This window comes from Pygocentrus nattereri, chromosome 6, assembly GCF_015220715.1.
Source record: "Pygocentrus nattereri isolate fPygNat1 chromosome 6, fPygNat1.pri, whole genome shotgun sequence".
In the NCBI taxonomy this organism is placed as follows: Eukaryota; Metazoa; Chordata; class Actinopteri; order Characiformes; family Serrasalmidae; genus Pygocentrus; species Pygocentrus nattereri.
Window position 1 is genome coordinate 15286730 of NC_051216.1, and position 19582 is coordinate 15306311.

Sequence of the window (19582 nt, forward strand, 5' to 3'; positions counted from 1 at the left end):
CAAAAGTTGAAAACAACAAAACTTCTGACTTTGTGCTATAACACCAACACCAAGCTAGAGGACAGCTGTAAGTAATGTGTGTAGCTAAGTACCTACAGCTAGGAAGCAAGTTATGTAATTTTGGCAGTTTTGTGCTTGTACTTTAGTAGTTGCATAAAATTAACATTGAACAATTGCAAAAACAAATGAATTGTTAATGGCAATGAATTGTCACCTAAAATGTGATTATGACAGGCTTAAATGAAAACATGATGAAAAGCATGCATACATGGCTACAGTTTTTCCAAAGAAAATCCCAATCTAGATACATTAAAGCAGCTGTTTATAAATCCTCCTGAAATGCATCCTGAGGACAAGGACCTCATTTGCATGCTACAGGTCTGTACTATGTTCTGTCCTGTGGTTTCTCTCTTCGCTTGGGATGATAATTGTACGTGCAGGTCTCTGCAGGAGGGGCAGAAATATCTAATCCTCTAAGAGGGTTCACACGCTCTGCACGCTGCCCCTCCCTCCACGGCCTGTTTCTTGCCCACCTCAGAGCTAACGAGATACGGCAGCTACTCTCTAGGCCACTTTGGTCCCCACTCTGCTACCAGAGGGCCCCTGTTTCACTCAGAGAGCACCGACAAAAGAATCAGAGCAAAGTCTTTTGGGCCAGTTTCAATGAAAACAAACAAACATTTCCAAGGAGAATTAGTTTTCTTGCTTTGGTGAAGTTGTTCATGAACTAAAACTTTCAACAGCTTTGCTTCAGCCCTTTAAAACAAGAAGAAAGAAGAAGAAAAGGGGTATGTATTATTGTGTAAAATGTATTATTGCTGCAATTACACGTATATTTTGTGTAAGCTGCTGTTTAATGTTTACAGCAAGCATAAGCTATAATTACAGTGTGAACTTTGGCTGGCGTCCTATGGAAAGCAGTGGGAGTGGGGAATGGAGCCGTGTGTTTTGGGGTCCTCTGTGTGTGTTGGTGGTGTTTTATTTTCTGTTTAATGCCTGTGGAGCAGACAGCAGTACACAAGACATGCTTTTCTCAGGAAACCAAGAGGTGTGCAAAAATATCCCATTTCTGTCTTCCACACAACACACTTATACTGTCACACACTGCCTTCTCTGTTCCTGTCAGCTGTATGTCAAAACATAGACTATAGGATCTCTCGAAATAATGACTTAAGTTCTCGAAATATTGACTTATCTCAAAACAATGACTTAGGTTCTTAAAATATTGACTTTATGTCTTGAAATAATGACTCTCCTTCTCACAATGCTTGAATTTTCATGTTCCACCTTAAATGGTGCAGTGATTACATTCAGAATCCGAATGGGAAATTTAGCTAGCTAGCCACCAAGACATCAGCAAGCTACTACTGATTTCTTTATGTGTGTTATAAAGAAAAGGACTGGAGTGTCTCTAAAAACCTCAGTTTGGAGGGCCATGTAGAACTAACACTTCACTCTACCCCTCTTTCTCAACAATAATCAGGACACCTCATCCTTACATGGGAACATGCAAAATGAAGGGGTATGGCTGAGTGGTAGGGACATGGGGTGAAATGGGATTGGGCCTTACTTCCTCAAAAGTTTTAAATAGCATATTTACTTACTAGGTTAGAATAATTACTTATTTACAAAGCATTGACTTACCATATCAAAATATTTACTGTGTCAAATAATAATGATTTAATGATTTAGTACCTTGTAGTAATGTCTTATAATCGAAAAATAATTACTTTTTTGAAATGTAATGTCTCATCATTTTGAGAAAATCCAGAGAAAGTCATGCCAAGATATTAAATAAATGTTTTAAGAAAACAAAGTCATTTTTTGGAGATAATAAATCAATATTTCAAGGGAAAAAGTCCTTATTTCAAGATCTATTAAGCAGATATTTTGAGAGAATAAGTCTGATTTCAGGATTTACAAAGCCAATAATTTGACATACTGATTCGAGAAACAGAGAAGGAAGAAATACACCATGAAACACCATATACATTATTTCTATGGTGCACATGCTTCCATATATTTATTCTCACCATTCTCACTCTGCTTTTGCATTGACATAAAAATGTTCTTACACATCAAAACTTTACCAAACTTTACAGATCCATAAACGGCGCATCTCATTGACAAGCCCGGGAGAGTTTTGGCTGCAGGCCCGGAGCTGTCAAGCCACTCTTGGACTTTCAGGGTGACCTGTGTGAGGTGACAGGGTCCCACGAGAGCTCAGGATGGGGGCGTGGTGTAGCCTTTCCTGTAATAGAATGAGGGAGGTGGAGCGGGCCAGAGGTTACTAAAGTTAGCCCCACCAGGCTGTTTTGTTTCTCAGCTGAGGTGCTTCCTGCAGAGGACAGCAGCGTGTTTCCTGCGCCTGTGTGTGTGTATGAGTGTAGGTGTGTGTCCTGGGTCATAACACTGTCGACACTCTGGCTTTCTCCTCTCTCTCTATGGCTAAGCGCCACAGGACAAACAGTATGTTCTGAGAGAGTGTTTCTATTTATACGTCTCTCTTTTCATTGGACTTTTGAATTTAAACACTGTTGCACACATTCGCCACAACAGCATCTGAGTCCAGTATTTTGATTGGATTTTGTCTGTACAGCAGCTGTTGTATTAAAAAAGTAAGCAAATTCAATACATGGTCCACTATCACTTTAAGACTAGTGTAGCCCCTTTCAGCAGGTCTTCTAGTGTCCATTTCATCAGCAGCATGGAAATCAATTAGGATATTTTTAATTAATGTAATCAAATACAATATTTTCCTCATAACTTTGTTATTGGGTTAAGAAAGACACTGTGGGCTCTCTATGTGTAAACTGGGACTGTGTGTTGAGCTGCTAGTTTGCACCTCTCTACAAATACTGTCATCTCGAGATAAAACACAACTGCAGCTTCTTTCATATCAATAAGTCTTGTACAACTGCCACATTAATGACATTGAAACATGATATAACACTTTTATAAATGTTGACTCCCTTGTTCAGTTACGAAGATGAAAATCCAGTTTGCCTCTGTTTTTGTAAATTATAGACCATCAAATTATTTCCATCAAAATAAATTCTATCAAACTTAATGAAAAAATGCAGTTTAAATGGACATCCAAAACAAGTAGAAAGTGTGTTTTGTAGCTGCTGTAAAAGTTGATTAGCCAACACGATTTAAGCACTTTCAGTGTATAAAATATGGAACCAATACTGATGTTACACTGAAGGTCAGTTCTCTCTACTGAGGTACTAAGGACTAGAGGATGTGATCATGCAAAAACACGATATATAGTCAAAAAATAAAATATTTCAGCAGGGTAAAAATTACATGTTAATTAACAACACACATTTTGTGTTGTCTTTATGTTAATAAATGTAATAAATTGTGTGTTGAGCCACAAGATAATATTTAATACAGTGTGTGATAATAACACATTTTTGTGCTATGTGTTATCTTTAGCTGGTCTTAAAACATACCTGTTTCACAGTGTTGGTGGAATAAATACAGATACTGACATGCAGTACTCTGCAAAAGTCAGAGGCCAGTCTTTATTTATTTTGTATACAATCAGAAGGACCGTTGAGTATAAGTCATTCATTTTACAGGATCGGAAAAAAGCAGGAAACAATTAACTATAATATAATATATAATATATTTTTCAGTATTTCTCAGCACTGTTTTTGTCCTTTTCAGAAGATTTTTTCAAGAAAATATGTAGGGATGTTTTTTAACACCTCCAAAGTTGAGTCTTAGAAGTTGCTTGCATTTTCTGCTTCTCGTCATCCAAGCAATTCCAAACACATTCACTGATGTTGTGGTCTGGACTTTGGGGTGGTCAGCACATTGTTCTGAGAAAGTCAGCAGCCTTTTCTTTGATTTGCAAATTTTCTTTTTTTTGCTGTTTTCTAATGTTTTACTGACAGCTACACATCCTTTCAGACTCACACTTCTCACAGTGGAAGGATGGACTGAAACACCTGCAGATTATTTTTCAGATCTGAAGCAAAACTGGAGGTTGAATTTCTCCTGTCTCTCAAAGATGAAAGCTTTAAGTTCTGTTGATCTGATGGAGGCATTTGTGGTGGTCTACCAGGAGTTCCATTTTCTCTTTATCTTCTAATAAATGAGTGAAATTCAGTTTTGGAAGCCCCGGTTTTTTCCACTTATTTTTCCTTTACTTTCCCCTTTCTTATGCAAGTGTATTATCTTACATCTAATCCTGAGAAACTTTAAATAAGGGTGGTCTCTGACTGTTTATGTTTATGAGTGAGGTTGAGTGTTGGTGGATAGTATTAGTAAGCCAATATGTTGTTCAAGCTCTAATTGCTGTTGCCCAATACTGATGCTATGAGAGCTGCTGGCAATGCACACAGTATTTTCGGTGATAATCTAAGGCAGTGATATTGTGTGTCAGCTGCCCTGGAGGGAGCTAAGAGAGGGGGGAGAGTGGTTTGTTTGGCAGTGGCTGTGGTTATAGCTGTGGTTAGGAGGAGGGGACTGGTGCTGAAGGTCCTGTAGCAGCCTGACAGGCTGAATAACACCCAGGGAGACAGGTGCTTAATGCTGTCTCCCCAAAGCACTGCCCTGCACAGCTTTTTCCAAATGAAAATGTGCCACCCACTCTGAGGGGCAGTAAATCTCCCTGCTTGTAATGGAGGACATGCTCCTGAAGTGTCCTATTTTCATTTTATATGTAACAGTGAATGTACTTTACTTCATATCTCTCTCGTTCTCTAGCTAGGACACTGCCAGGTCTCAGATTGCTCCTCATAACGTGTCAAATTGAAATGCTGCCCTTTTAGTGGATGAGCACAGAAGTAGCCATTGCAGATGTCCACTCTCTTGGTTAAGGGGTTATGACCTGTCTGGCCTTTAAGTGCTATCTGGTTTTGCCCATAACCTTTTCAGCCCTACACTAATCTTTACCACAACATTGCAGAGGCAGGCAGGCTTGCGGAACTAATGCTCTGCCCTCAGGTTTTAAAGTTGGACATGCGGACTAACATCTGCAACCACCTTTTAACCCTATCTTACAATGCATGTCATCGAAAATACATTCAGAGACTTTGGTTTTGTCCCATTTAATTCATTAAAAACTGCCACTGGAGTAGTGGAGGCATGTGCATGTCCTTATGGAATTGAAGCTTTCTGTGTGCTACCTATGGTCTCTGAAGGCATATATGCAAACATTCAGAATGAAAATCCGATCACTAAGGGCCTAGTATTGATTTATAAACTGTGTTGCATTTCATATTTTGACACAAATGTTTGGCTTTGTTTAATCATATTCTTTACTCATAGAAATGACTGTAGCAACAGCATTGAGAAAGCATGATATTAAAGGTGAGGGAAATTTTCAGGACTTGTATTGATGTGTGAAGTTGTGCTAAAAGTTTTCTTTGGGTATATATTTGTCCTACATGTACAGTTATACGCAAAAGTTCAGGCACCCCTGGTCAAGTGCAAATAAGTTAACACATTCTGTATGGAGTACACACATATGCACATTTTAATACACAGTTACTCTTTATTTGCTGAATTTAACACACTAAAATATAGTAATAAAACTTTGGCAAACACAGGAAATTAACAGAAATTGTGCACTAAATCCATCCATCCATCCATTTTCCAAACCGCTTCTCCGTCAGAATCGTGGGGGGGTGCTGGAGCCTATCCCAGCAGTCTTCGGGCGAAAGGCAGGACACCCTGGACAGGTCGCCAGTCCATCGCATGGCAGACAGACACAGACAGTCACTCACACCTAGGAGGAATTTAGCATGTCCAATTGGTCTGACTGCATGTCTTTGGACTGTGGGAGGAAACAGGAGAACCCAGAGGAAACCCACGCAGACACGGGGAGAACATGCAAACTCCACACAGAGAGGACCCTGGTCACCCAGCAGGGGAATCAAACCCAGGCCCTCATTGCTGTGAGGCGACAGCGCTACCCACCACGCCACCGTTGTGCACTAAATTTGCAGAAAAATGTCATATATAACTTTCTTTCATATAATGCATGTGTTAACTTATTTTTACTTATAAGATCAACAAAACATATAATTTGATATGCAATTTTTAAAGGACTAAACCTCTCCATGAATACATTTTAAAAGATGTTTTAGGCCAAACCTTTTCTCTCATTTTTCTCACTGTAAAGGTTCTGTGCAGGTGCATTTGCTATTCATCAAGGTACAAACAATGTAAATGTGCCCTCAGAGGCACAACAGTGTTTTAAGGTCCAGTTGTGTACCTTAAATAAGTTTTCCCATAGTTGAAAATGACATATTTGTACCTTTTTAACCTAATGTTTTAAAACAGAATGATACAATAAAAAGCCTGGTGGCTAGATGGGGTGTGTCATTTCAATCGATTAGGGAACAATTATGTTCCATGACTTAAGTTAGATGTGCCATCGAGGGTACCACCCCACTGATAACTGGGGTAGTGCCACAGAGACAGTTTTGTACTTTTTTTCTGGAAGCGCAGTCATCATAGTCAGGCATTTCATGACTACTTATGGTAAAAAAAACAAACTTTCTTTTAGAGACATTAAAGGATCTACATCCTGTATTTTTCCCCAAGCTTCACATATAAAGTTTGTATGTGTTTATGCACTAATAACAATCAAATTTCATTTTACATGACTATTTTACAACCTCTCTTTATTTCATATAATTGAACAGATTGTTTTTAAAGACTGATATATGTAAATGGCATCTGTTCTGATTGACTGCCCCTCATTCAACAAAAAGGCTGAAACACTGTTTATAACTTCAGTGTGAATGGGTGAAGCTAAATTGCTGAAGGCCAAATAGGTGGACATATGTAAATGTGCTGGTGTTTATGACATAAAAAAATGTCATTTAAACAGGCTGGTTTTGCAGCTTAGGTTCCACATATGGACTGGTTAGTGAACCGTGTATTCACTTTAACAGTGCCTACATACTACATCAAACTCTTTTATTTCAAAACATGAGGAAGATTTGGTTTTCCATGATGAGTCCCTTTAAACACTTTGGACATCAGGTCCTGTCACCATCATTTTGAACAATTCTGACTGGCTCAGTTTCTCTAGAATGAAAGTAAAATGTAACGAAAAACAATCTCTAGTGTACTGTAGGTCATATATCTTATTTTATGAGTGTATCATATGGTTTACCTACATGGCTTAGTAATATATGATACAGCGTCTGTACCGACATTAAAAGTTTGTATAAATGGCCGTTATGTAATATTGAGTTTGACGTTGAAAGATAAGATTCAGCAGGGCTATCAGTCATAGTAGTATCCTTTTTATAGACCTGGCCACTGCGTGCTTGAGACTAATGAAGCATCGTCCATCGTTCACATCTTTATTTCTTGACCTTTCAGAGTGACACAAACCCATCAGTTTTTCTTATGAACAGCTTGTAAATAACTGAGGCCTCCTGCTCGTGTAATAAGCCAGACCAGTGGGATAGACATGGTCTAGCCAGGGTGCTTTTAAACCTCTGTCAATGATCAACATGGAAGTTAAGAATTTTAGTCTAGACTGGAGCCTTTAGCAAGGCACCGGTTAAACTTTGACCTCTGAAAAACGTAAAAGAAAGAATAACAATTCCTGGTCCATGTACACTGCGCACTGCCCCATCGGCTCCCCCAGGAGAATCCCACAGAAACGTATGTGTGTGTGTGTATTTCCTTTCCACTGCTAACAATGCAACTCAGGAAATATGTCAGGACAAAGCCCAGACTGCCAGGCTCTCGTTCTCACTGTGAGCTGTCGTGGAGAGGGAGCAAGACTATGGCAGTGTCTGCATAAGCCTAGCCCAGCCAGTGCTGTGTGTGGACCTGACTGACACCCAGGGCTGCTTCAGATCAAAGCGCCAGGAGACGAAGGCTCGGCAGGACCATCTGAACGGGAAGTGCGATGTCACTTTGGCTGGTGAGTCTTCTGTTAACTGCTGTTGCCCTCCTCAGCAACCTCAGGGATATGAAGAGTCTCATCACAGATGAGTAACTGCTTTCAGGCACCGAAATGCCAAAAGATAAGGTGAAGATTACGTAACGTAACCTGCTGCTTCAGGTATCTACATTACAGATACATCTCAGGAATGGAAAATATTTTGTTGGAGATTGTATCTTACTCAGAGTAAGATGGCTTCCTTTTTGTAGTGCTGCAAACAAACATGAAGTATCTTCTAACTTGTTATGAGAGGCTTTTTCTTACTTATTTTCTCACTCCAAAACAAAGGGCAACAGATGGAATAATATATGGGAAATGACTTTGTGATGATGATATATCGACACACATAACGTGTTGGCTGTAAGTGGTTCAGCCCCCGAGGCAGTGCTTTTAGGTCTACACTGAGGTTTTATTCCATGTGACGGAAGACAAAAGTGCTGTCAAATAGCTCCAAGCCCCGACTTGTAGATGAGGTGTTCCGTGGAATACCTCTTCAATGAAGTGCACACTGGTGGCAGGCTGCCTATTTACTAAGCCGACCAATCAAAGGCAGGCAGTTTGTAAGAACTGTTTTGTTTATGTCTTCTTTCTCTGAGGGAACAGAAAGTCTGGAGGGCTTCGCCTGGGGACACACTGATGACTGGGCTGATGCGCTGAGCTTAGTAAGCATGAAGTTGCCAAGGTTCCCATATTGAGTTGTGTCTTATGCAAGAGAGTAGGAGAACTTTTTCATGACCATTTAAATAGCTGAATTCCGTCCCATCACCGAGATGAGACGGGTGTTTGTTGCCTTGCATACCAAGGATAATACCAAGGGTAATTTGAGTTCCTTCTCATTTGCTGATTATGTTCTCTAGAGAAAAAGTGTTCACTGAACTTTTTGGCAGAACAAATGAGCTCAGTAGAATCATTTAACACATTCCAAAAATGCAGTAGGGTCATTATAGATGTAAATGGCTCAAACTGTTTTGTATTTTTTGAATGTGTCACTATAAATTGTTGCCCTGTTTCTTATTGGTTAATGATCTTATATAAAGGGACGCAGTGTTTACTTTACAAATAAAACATGTGGCCCCTCAGTCATGTCATTACTCAGATTTTAGGGCACAGATGATTTTGACATTTGGGTAAATATTGTGAGTGGCACCAATTTTTCCTTTCCAATCCCGATACTGAAACGTTGAGTACTGATCAATGATATCTTTAAAAATGAGCAATTTCATAGAATAAAAGGAGCTTTTTTAATTGAAGCATATGAGATGAATATCAAAAAGTAGGCTCTCAGGTTCAAACTACTCAAATAATCTGATACCCCAAAGGAAGAAGTACACAGCTAACAACATCAATGTGATATTGTGATTTAGGGCTATTTTAAGGTAGATTTGTTACAGGATTGAGTCCAATTCATTGTTTTTACTTCCAGTCCATGCATACCGATGCAGCATTTTTTGCTGATATTGGCCTGATATGAGTGTTTTGACAAAGATTAGATAGAGTTACAGTATTGTGTCTGTATATCCAAAGTATATATATCTGTACCCAAAGCACCTTTTTAGCTCACTGTCTAGAACTGTGGGAGAGTCCCTTTATTCAGTGAAGCTCTTGAGATATTTCTATTTTAAAGTCTGTTTCAACTAGCAGAGAGCACTGAACAGTCCCTGATTGAATTTGGAGGTACATTAGAGGACGCATGTCTGAAGGTAGAAGTTGCTTGACTTGCTCTGTTCTCAAGCTTTTGGAAAGACAGTGGTTATTTTATAGCCACTCCTGACAGCAAGACTGTAATGATTGTTGCTCGTGATGTCCTTTTTAGCCATGAACATCCCTCAACATGCCTTAGTCAGAACAAGGTCTGACAAAGGTTAGGATGACAGACCAGGACAAAGAGGCCGAGACAGAACCCTGAAAAGGTGAGGGCTTTGAAAATGCCATGGTTGGCTTTGGCCAGGCTGTTTTGAAGTATCTTGATGGCTTTGTGTTGAGAATGCTTAGAATTCTTGGTCACAGTGTCTGCAGGTCATTCAGGGGGTCCATTTAGCTTTTGGGAGTCATCTTTGTACACTGTTCCAGCTATAGGGGTCTGTAAGTGAAGCATGGCTGCCTAATTGAGGCGTGTCTCCACAGCCGGGTTCTGCTACTTAGCACTGAGCTCTGTGGAAACAAATTGTGGATCAAAATAACAAGCTCTCCTGCATGGTCACTGAACTCCATTGCAGAGCAGCCGGCCAAAGCAGTGACCTTTGAAATAGCTTTTGGATGAGAGATAGTGAAGAGGACATTGTCTGTTTCCTCTGCTGTGTGGGAGCTTCCTGCTTTGTTCAGTCCTAAAAGACAGCTGATGAAAGTCAAACAAATGCAATGAGCTTTTTATGTGCAACATGAAAAAAACAAATGCGCAGCATCACTTTTTTTGCTCTCCAACATCATACATTCTTGTATGCTTAGATCTTAGTTATATAAGAATAATGATATTAATCGCCAAAGTGTTGCTGGCATTGGCTCAACTGTGGTTATGTAATACCCCCTTAGTCACAAGTTCTATAGTGTGGAGATTCTGTCCTTGTCATTGTGGCATTGCTCTGTTTCTATTGCAAGGTAATTAGAGTGTCACTTTAAGTGTTCCTGTGACAGCTATGTAGAGCTAAATATGCGCCATGTATATAAATATTGTAAAATAACTTAGTCTAAGGCAAAGTGAGTATGGAACACATAAAAATGCACAATTTATAACTGTAAAAAGTGGCAGATAGTTGACCCCTGTGTAGAGTTACAATACAGCAGAAAAACTTCTATCTTTATGTCAGATTCGAACCATTTCAGTGACACGAGTTAGTAGCTGTAGCTTGAACATGCAGTGTTAATTAACATGCCACTTCAAGCACTTCATTGGTCTCCATTGCGAGCACCCCCAGCTCACTTAACAATGGAAGAGGGATACGAGGGCTTTACTAGCCAAGCTCCTTAATGGCTTTTCCTCGCCTAGGCCCTTTCTCTCAGATAAAGGACTGAGCGCTGAGTGTTCATTAAAAAGTAGATGATTGAAGGAAAGCCTGGGAGTCGAGTATGTCTGACCCTCTGTGGCCCTGCAAGCTTTTCGGGCTTCTGCAGCTGGAAAATCATTAAAGTCATTGATTCAGAATGCAGGATTTCGAGTTGGTTCAGTGGTCAATATATTATTCACTGATAAATGGGAAAATGTAAATGTTATTGTTGGTCTGATTTTGGAATTACAGCCAGTATTTACAACAGATAATTTAGCAGTGCATTTTTTTGTGCAAGAACTGATGCATGTGTTTAGGAGTATTGAAATGTAATACTTTTATGGTACCAGCCAAATTACGTCAGTGCTACTGTTTTACTTAGTAATTTCTCTTTTAGTTTGTAATTTAAAACTCTATATTGATAAAAGTATTATTGAAGAATCAAAGCCAAAATCAAGGTATCAGGGTTGGCTTAAATGGATTGTGTAGTGCAGGGGTCAGTGAAGACTGCAGGCTGGATAAGGACCCAGCAGAGTCCCAGGAGAGTACTTCAGTAGATCCATCTGAGTACTTGAAGTATATTCTCTAGCAAAGCCGATTGGTGGATGTAAAAATGGTTGTATTTCAGAATACAAAAACATGAATCAGCATGGCATCTGTAGCAGTCTTGTATTATGATTGGGCAAACGTAAAGTGCCACTGAGGAACAAGTAAAATAAACCCAAAGCTCAAAATGAAAGCTGGTATAGCGGTTGTTATAGTGTAGTGGGTAACACCTCTGCCTTCAACACTGTAGATTGGGGTTCAATCCCCTGCTTGGACAAGCACCCTACACTATACCAATAAGAGTCCTTGGGTAAGACTCCTAACACTACCTTCGCCTACCTGTGTAAAAATGATTAAATTGTAAGTCGCTCTGGATAAGAGTGTCAGCCAAATGCTATAAATGTAAATGAAAGCTCATTCAAAGTGGTTCTCCACTCCTTGACAGTGCAAGAACATAAAATGCTCATTATTACCGTGTACATATACATATGTTTCAAAAAGGCGAAAAATGGGAATTGGTGAATTGTAGTTTTCCAATAAAAAAAAAAAAAGCAATGATGTAGACAACACACACACAAAAAATGCTCATTATTGAATTGCCATTTGACACTGAATTTAACTTGATATTGAATTGTATGTATTTTATTTATTTAACCTTATGAAAAGGCAGGCTGGATAACAATTTGAAAGACTCTTCTTTTTAGTCATGTTTGTTTATTCAGACCCTTATAAGCACAAAATTTGATATAGTTGGACCTTCACAAGTTTTAACTGAGTAGCCCTGCTATATAGTAGTGTACAATAGCACCCCACACACAAAAGACTACAGGGTTGACTTCCAGACAGAAATAAGTATCCAATAAGTATCCTTGGGCAAAACACCTAATGTAACATTCCCATTCTTGTGTGCTGGTCACGTGGCTCTGGGTGAGAGTATGTGCTTAGTAATGTAAAATATTAACTTAAAGTAATATAAATGCTTATAACAGTCAAGTCTTTTAAGGCTATGCAAGATTATTCAGTGATCCATGGTTAGAATTCTAACTCAGCTTATCAGCTATCAGTATCAGCCTAGAGATTCTATATTGGTGCAAACTTAATTTACAGTTGACCAAACGTCTTATATATTCCTAAAGGGCCTTTGTCAGGTTCCTGCATTCCTGTTGATAGTGTGGGTTTCTGCTACTTCGTCAGACTGCATGACTCTGCATAAGCTTGAATGGTTGATTTCCTGCAGTCTCTCTTATTAGTCTCTATTCACTGTGCTTTAAGGGGCTCGGTTCAGGTAGCTAGGGCCCTCAGAGAGCCATCCCAGTGCTTTGATAAGACTCTGGCACCAGAGATCCTGGGCAAGGGGAGGTGGAGAGGATATTCTACCCTGTTTTTTCATCTTGGTCAGGCTTTGTACGGGCCCCTTAAAGGCCACACAGAGATGTCCAATTTGGAGACAAAAGATGCCCAATTAAAGCTTCATTCAGTGACCAGTGCAGTCCAGGCTGCTTCTGTTAATCCCTCTTCTTTTTCTATGCCTCTTCCTCCTTTACACACTCTGCTTCCTCTACCGCTTCACTTGACTAAGGCCATAGAACTGGCCAGAACGCTTTTTTTCAAGGCTTGTGTTTATTTAAATGAGCAAGTTCATGCCTCTGTTTTAACAGTAATAGAGGGCAGTTTTTGCTTTGATTCTTAGCTTAGCTTAGGCTCTAATTATGTTGTAAATAACCAGGGTTTCAATGGACACCATTTGGATCACTCAATGCAGTAGGATTAGTACAGACCCTCACTTTCAGACCTGTGCTGTCAGCTTCTTAGAAGTATGCAGTACATAGTAATGCTGCTTTTAAGCGCAAGAGAGACGATGGTTTTGTATGAGGAGGAACTCGTTACCCTGTCATGCGTGTTCAAGTGCTTTTTTGTGACAGATAAAACACTGAGGTTGTGAAATGGGTGTTTATTAGCTCGCTGGTATATATCCGTTTTAGCCAGTTTTACTAATGTTTTGAACCCATACACTCTTACAAAGGGTGGACAAATGTGTTTCAAGGGTTCTTTAGCAAATGGTTCTATGTAGAACTCATAGAAAACTCACAGAAATATTTCTCGCTTAAATTGTTCTTGGTGACATTGTTTTTCAGATTGATATCTGAGGGTTATGCAGTTATAGCAGAACTGGTTCTCTGGTAATAGGCATCTGTATGTACATCTCCTATGCTCTCCATGTTACAAATGGCAAGCCACTTGACCTTGACGTGATGCTGAGAGTGCGGGACTGAAAACGAGGTGCTGTGGCTCTAAAGCTAGACCCCTCTTACTCCATGTCTCTTTAGTTCACATGTGAAGCAAGAGTCACATCGTTATGGAACAGAGGTGATTTCCTCTGATTACGATCTGTGCTATGTGTACACATTAGGGGTATAATGATACTCCAAATCCACGATTAGTTCAGGCCTCGATTTTTTAGCCAATTTGGTTTGATTCTCGTTGGGACGTTTTACACAACGTCCCAACTTCAATGGAATTGGGCTTGTACTTCAGGAATGAAATGAGAAAAAAAATTATTCGTTTTATTAAGTTACCTACAATATGGAACACTAAAGAACATACTATACAGCCCACGCTACCTTAAAATACAATTTGAGTTTCCTGATTTACATGTTATATGGTGTTAATTGTGAATTGTGAATCTGTTTTGTTACATTAATAACATAATGAGAGCTCAACAGGAGTAGAGGCAGTGACTTGGGATTTTGGGGGATGAGATGGTGGGTAGTGATATCGTGGTTGTATCTTCCGGACCCACGACACAACACCATGGCCATTTGTATTGTGGTTTCATCCTGGTTTCAGAATACTGTTGTTATACCTCTAGTATAGCTTTATTGACAGCTGAATTTTCATGGATCAAAAGGCTAACTGCTCTCATTAATCACCTGTGCTGTGTGGAAGCTTTCTGTAGTTAAGAAAATTAAGAGAATAAAGACTTTGCATTGAAATGCACACATGGTTGACTAGCTCATGTTTAATGCTGTCTCCTTTGTAAGCATTCTCTATTTATTGCTCTGAAAACTGAGATTTATCTTGTGCTTTTTACAGACCTCAGAATGAAATAAAACTGTTGTGCCGGGCTCATTTGGGAGTACTTAACCAGCTTAAGTGTGTGCATTTATGGTGCAAACGCACCACATGATGTCATCGAGACCCTGCCAGACCTCATTGCACTTGTATTGACAGCTGAATTATGGGAGAAAATAAGATCTCAGCAAGCTGCTTTTTCACTCTCGTTACTGCTGCATGCACAGAAAACGTGCCTGGGAAAGTCAGCATGCATGGCATTTTCATTTATATTCAGAAGCAGGTTAGTTATCTGACTCTCAGCATAGCACTGGTTTGTGGCATGGTGTGGTCTAGGAAAGTACGGTGCACCCCCATGTGCACACACACAGGGAAAAATCTAATTTCACTAAGCACAGACACACCCCCACATCCTCTCTTTGAGTGAACTGCAGTGGTGATGCAGCTAAAGCCCATATTCCTTACCTCATGTCTAAGTGGATCACATTTTATTTAAAAGTACAATTGTGCTGTGTTGCAACAGTAACGATATTGGCTCTTAATCATCAAAATTTCGGACAGTCAAATCTGATCGTAAAGTGAATTCCCACACCTACAGTTTTGTTGTTCACCAGCTTCATCTTTGCCATATCTGTGTGGTAGAAATGAATGCATTATTGTTAATAGCAATAATATCAGCAAGAACAGTGAAAATAGAAAATAACAATGTTACTAATAATAACTATGCACACAGCAATCCTGCAAAGTGGCCAGAGTCCACCGGCAGACCCAAAGTTTTATTGCACACTTCTGTAACCTAATCAGTAGCTCAGTCAGTTTGCAATGAAACCCCTTTAGTTACTAACTAATAAGCCTTAGTATGTAATAAGCCTGGGATTGTAAGTAGTTAACTAGTCTTGGTGATTTACTTTTGAAGTGGCAATGAAAGATTTTGATTTATAATAGCATATTCACTAATTTGTAAATTGAAATGTCTGTCCCATGTTTTCATCTCACCACCATAACAGTCTGAGTCCGTAGGTGGAGCCTTCTGTTTTGCTTATCTTATATTTACGCCAATAAGAACCTTACATTGATCTGTAAATGTTAACCCCACAGAAACCACTTTTGCAGAAGGTTAACTTAATTTTTATGTATTTTGAACTATGCTTTCCAAACAGTCTGAAGCACTCAGCAAATGACATCCCTCACAACTAAATGTCAGGTCCTGGACACCATGTGTAAAGAGCACAGAGTAAACAAACAGCTTTACAGCAGGGACACTGCTATGGAATTTTTGCATGAATCTAATGCTCATTATCTATCACTACAGCTTCAACGGAAAAGCAATGTGACACCAGTTCTGGTACAATTGTAAAGACAATACATCACTGAGCGCTGATATAGCTGATCCAAGGAAAAGGATAGAGATCCACCCAGAGCAGGACCCCCCACTACTGGAGCTCAATCATGTTTTTCTGCACAGACCTGTTTCATAAGGCCTATTAGTTGGCCCCCAATGCTCTCTCTCTCAGTGTTCATGAGTATTAATAGTGGGTTTGTTCCCACTTTGCTGCAGATACATCTTCTAATCTTCTGGGAAGGCGTTACACTAGATGTTGGGACATTGCTGTGAGTATTTAAATGCATTCAGCAGTTGCATGGTTAGTTTTGGATTACAAATGCCACTCCCAACTCATCCCAAAGGTTTTGGATGGAGCTCCATCACTCCAGAAAGCACTTCCACTGCTTCACAGTCAAATGCTGGGGGACTTTATTCCCCTTTGTCCGATGCTTGACACTGACTATGGTAACTTTATTATGGTATTTTCTGTCTCAGAGATGTGAACTTCAATGTACGTCATAAGAGGGACTGCATATCCTTGAAATTCCAAAGACAAAGTGATGTAGAGGTTGACAGTAAGCAAAAGTTGCAGCCTTTGTCTCTGGATGCTTCTCAAAACATTAGCATCCATTTTCCTCCCTTTCTCCTCCAAACAATGACCCTGAAACAATGGCTGCACCTCATGCTCAGACATTTCCCAGAAAAGGCCTGCTCCACCTAAACAGAGTTAAAAATGAAGCGGTAAAGCTTTATTTGTGCTCCTGCTGGGCAGGAAGCGCATGCTTTCCCCAACCTGTCTCCATATCAGTTTCATGCCTGTTACTGTCTGAAACAGTTTTGTTGAGAAGTGTTGGCTGTTCTGTGCTTGGCGTGAGAGATGTCATGTGGTGTTAATGCTGCCTTTCACGTCCTCAGGTATGATCCATATGATCGGTCAGGTGACACTCTTCAGCCATTAAAAAAGATAACCGTCTGTCCTTTTTTCCTCCCATCGTTTGGCTGAAAGTGCACTGTGCTTCCTGAAAGCCAGTGGAGACCGGGAAAACAGGATAGAGATCCACCCAGAGAAGGACACCCCCCATCACCCCAACCCCCACTCCCAGAGCTCACTCATGTTTTACTGCCCAGACTCTTTTCATTTCCGTTTACATTGGAAAGAACCATAGCCTGTATGATTTCATGACCAGCATATGCAGAGACTGACCAAAGTGATGGCACTTGATTGATGACTCTCCAGAGCCTCCTCTGATGGAAAATTTATTGAGCCGCTTTTGGTGTGGAACTAATTCAGCAAAGTAGTCTGCTGGGACCAGGGAGAGTCATCTTAAGCTAATAGACATTTTGTGCTTTGTCTACTTTTTGAGTTCCTTAAAGGGTCCATATCATGAAAAAACTCATTATCCTCATTTTATGAAATGAGTTTGGTGTAGTATGTAAAATGTCAAAGTTAAGAAATCTACTATTTGCTCCCCCAGTCCATATAAGGAAAGCTGCAAAAATAGTGAATTGGGTTAAATAGGTTACATTTTGAACATATTTTTTGTGATGTCACAAAACCCAACTCATTTATATGCATCCTCTTATTTAACCTACAACCCCACCCATTCACATTTAAGTTATAAGCAGTGTTTCAGCCTGTTTTGCTTTTTACATGAGGCACAATGCAGGTCAGCCAGTCAGATCATAGATTATTTACATATGTTAGTCTTAAAGGCACAGTAACAAAACCAGCCTATTTAATTGTAAGGGATGAAGACAAGTTAAAAAATGGTCATGTAAAAATGAATTATGACTGTTTTTGGTGCATTAAACCACACAAACATCAAAAATGGACCTCAGAGAAAAAAATAAAATACAAGAAAATTTAGGATATGGGCTGTTTAATGGCACACTGAAAGTTCTAGGTCAGCTTTATGGCACTCTAGTGTCTCATTATTTACAAACCTGCTGGTGTCTTTTTCCAGATTTTCTCTTTCTATACGTCCTCATTCTTTGCAGTTTGTAGATTGTTCATGGCTGGCACTGCCAGTGGCACAGATCCAAAGCTTCTCTATCTCCTCCAGCCACTCCCGTCTGAAGGCTACTGCTTGAATTAGTCACACCTCATCACAAAGCTTTCCAAAAATCTGTCTCTTAGCTATTGTCTGAGGCTTACAGAGGCTGCAGCATGTTACAGCAGATCCAAAGGAGTCTTAGCCAGACCCAGACATTCCCACCCCCAAGCCCACCACTCTGAAATTCATGGCAAAGGCACCTGGTTTTGCTCTGTACTATAAAACAGGCACTCATGCAGGAGATGAATGGGGTTTGATCGCAGGTGCATGTCATCTCCCCAACCAGCTGTGTAATATGATAGATGCAAGTAGTGTTTAATAGTCTGGAGAGGAGATTAATGAAGTGGACTGTGGCATTTCAGAGGAACACACATCCTCAGCTCCATTAAATTTTTTTTTTTTTGTTTTTAAGTAGTATCACTTTTTTACAAGGAGTACACACAGATTAGAAGAAAAACATGGAGAGTCAGTTGAGTTTTGACTGTTATGCACAATGACATATGTTTTTATACAAACCCAGACTTTCTCTTATAGGTGGAAGATATCAGAGCATTCTGGCACTTAAGCAAAACATTCCAATTATACTGAATAATAGGCCTGTGCTCAGTGACAGGTTAACTGAGCTAACTGAGCTAAAACTGGAGTTAACTGCCAGTTTTTAAAAGCATTTTTTAATTAATTGATTCATTTAATTCAAAACAGTTTTGTCTCAGGAAAACATGAGTAAATTATGTCTCAGGTCTGAGGTTGTTTCACATGGCCTCAGGAGTAATGGCTTCAGAGAAGACAGCTAAGCACTGAGCTAAGCCACCACAAACTCTCAGACAGTAAATTTCCGTGATATTTGCAATTCTATTGATTCTTACTTACTTTACTTAATTACAGTTTCATGGCCACCTAAAAAATGACAGTATACTACAATCATAGCTTTTCCCAAATATAATAAAAGTTATTTTCTTTGACAGTGCTTAACACTCAACTCATGTGTTATCACTGTGGTGACATATTGTCATGTATTGTCATTCAGAGATGACTAAGAGCTGTCAGCACAGGGGAAGAATGCTGGGGAAGTTCACCTTCACCAATCTTTTCAGAGCCAACAAAATAGACCAGGTGTGCTCCACTGTACAGCACTCACAGCAAATACAGTGACATACAAGTGTCACCCAAAAGAATATCAGCTGTGGACCTGTGGTGGTCCCTTTCCATTACTGGACAGGGGAGGAGCAGGCTGATAAATTGTTCATCAATAGATGGGATACAGTCAGTAATTACATGCCTACAAGTACACCTTTATGGTAGATGTACCAATAAGTAATGGCCAATAAATATAAGTTTTCATGTTTCCATTATTTTGTACATTCTTATATGTTTTGATTACTCTTACAGATGTCTTATTATTAAGTTGAATATTGAATCTATGATATGATGTCAAATAAAATCTTAAGCAAATTTAAAATGAATTAATCTTTGAACTAAATGTGTTGCCTTAAACAGTATTGAACCTGGCTGCATCTCAATGTCAAGTTCTTTCAAACTTATTGTATTTGGCTAATAAACTAATTACCGTGTGAAAATAATTCATACAGATTTAAATCCAGGCCTCAAGTTTAATGTCATTCAAGCAGGGCTTCAGCAAGGTGATGGGTAACCAGGGGTATATCCCAAGATTGCCTGA

The 19582-nt window shown here is 39.6% G+C and overlaps 1 protein-coding gene across 7 annotated transcripts in view; it reads left to right on the forward strand.

Annotated features, from left to right (window-relative positions):
* Positions 1-19582, forward strand: part of tns1b (tensin 1b) — a 271589-nt gene that overhangs the window by 34995 nt on the left and 217012 nt on the right. The window contains exon 1 of one of the 7 annotated variants that reach the window (XM_037539402.1): positions 7720-7906. The exons of the other annotated variants lie outside the window; for them this stretch is intronic. Coding sequence (XP_037395299.1) covers positions 7892-7906 — 15 coding nt within the window. The 5' untranslated portion in view covers positions 7720-7891. Of the gene's footprint in view, positions 1-7719; positions 7907-19582 lie in introns of those variants that run through there. 7 annotated transcript variants of the gene reach the window in all.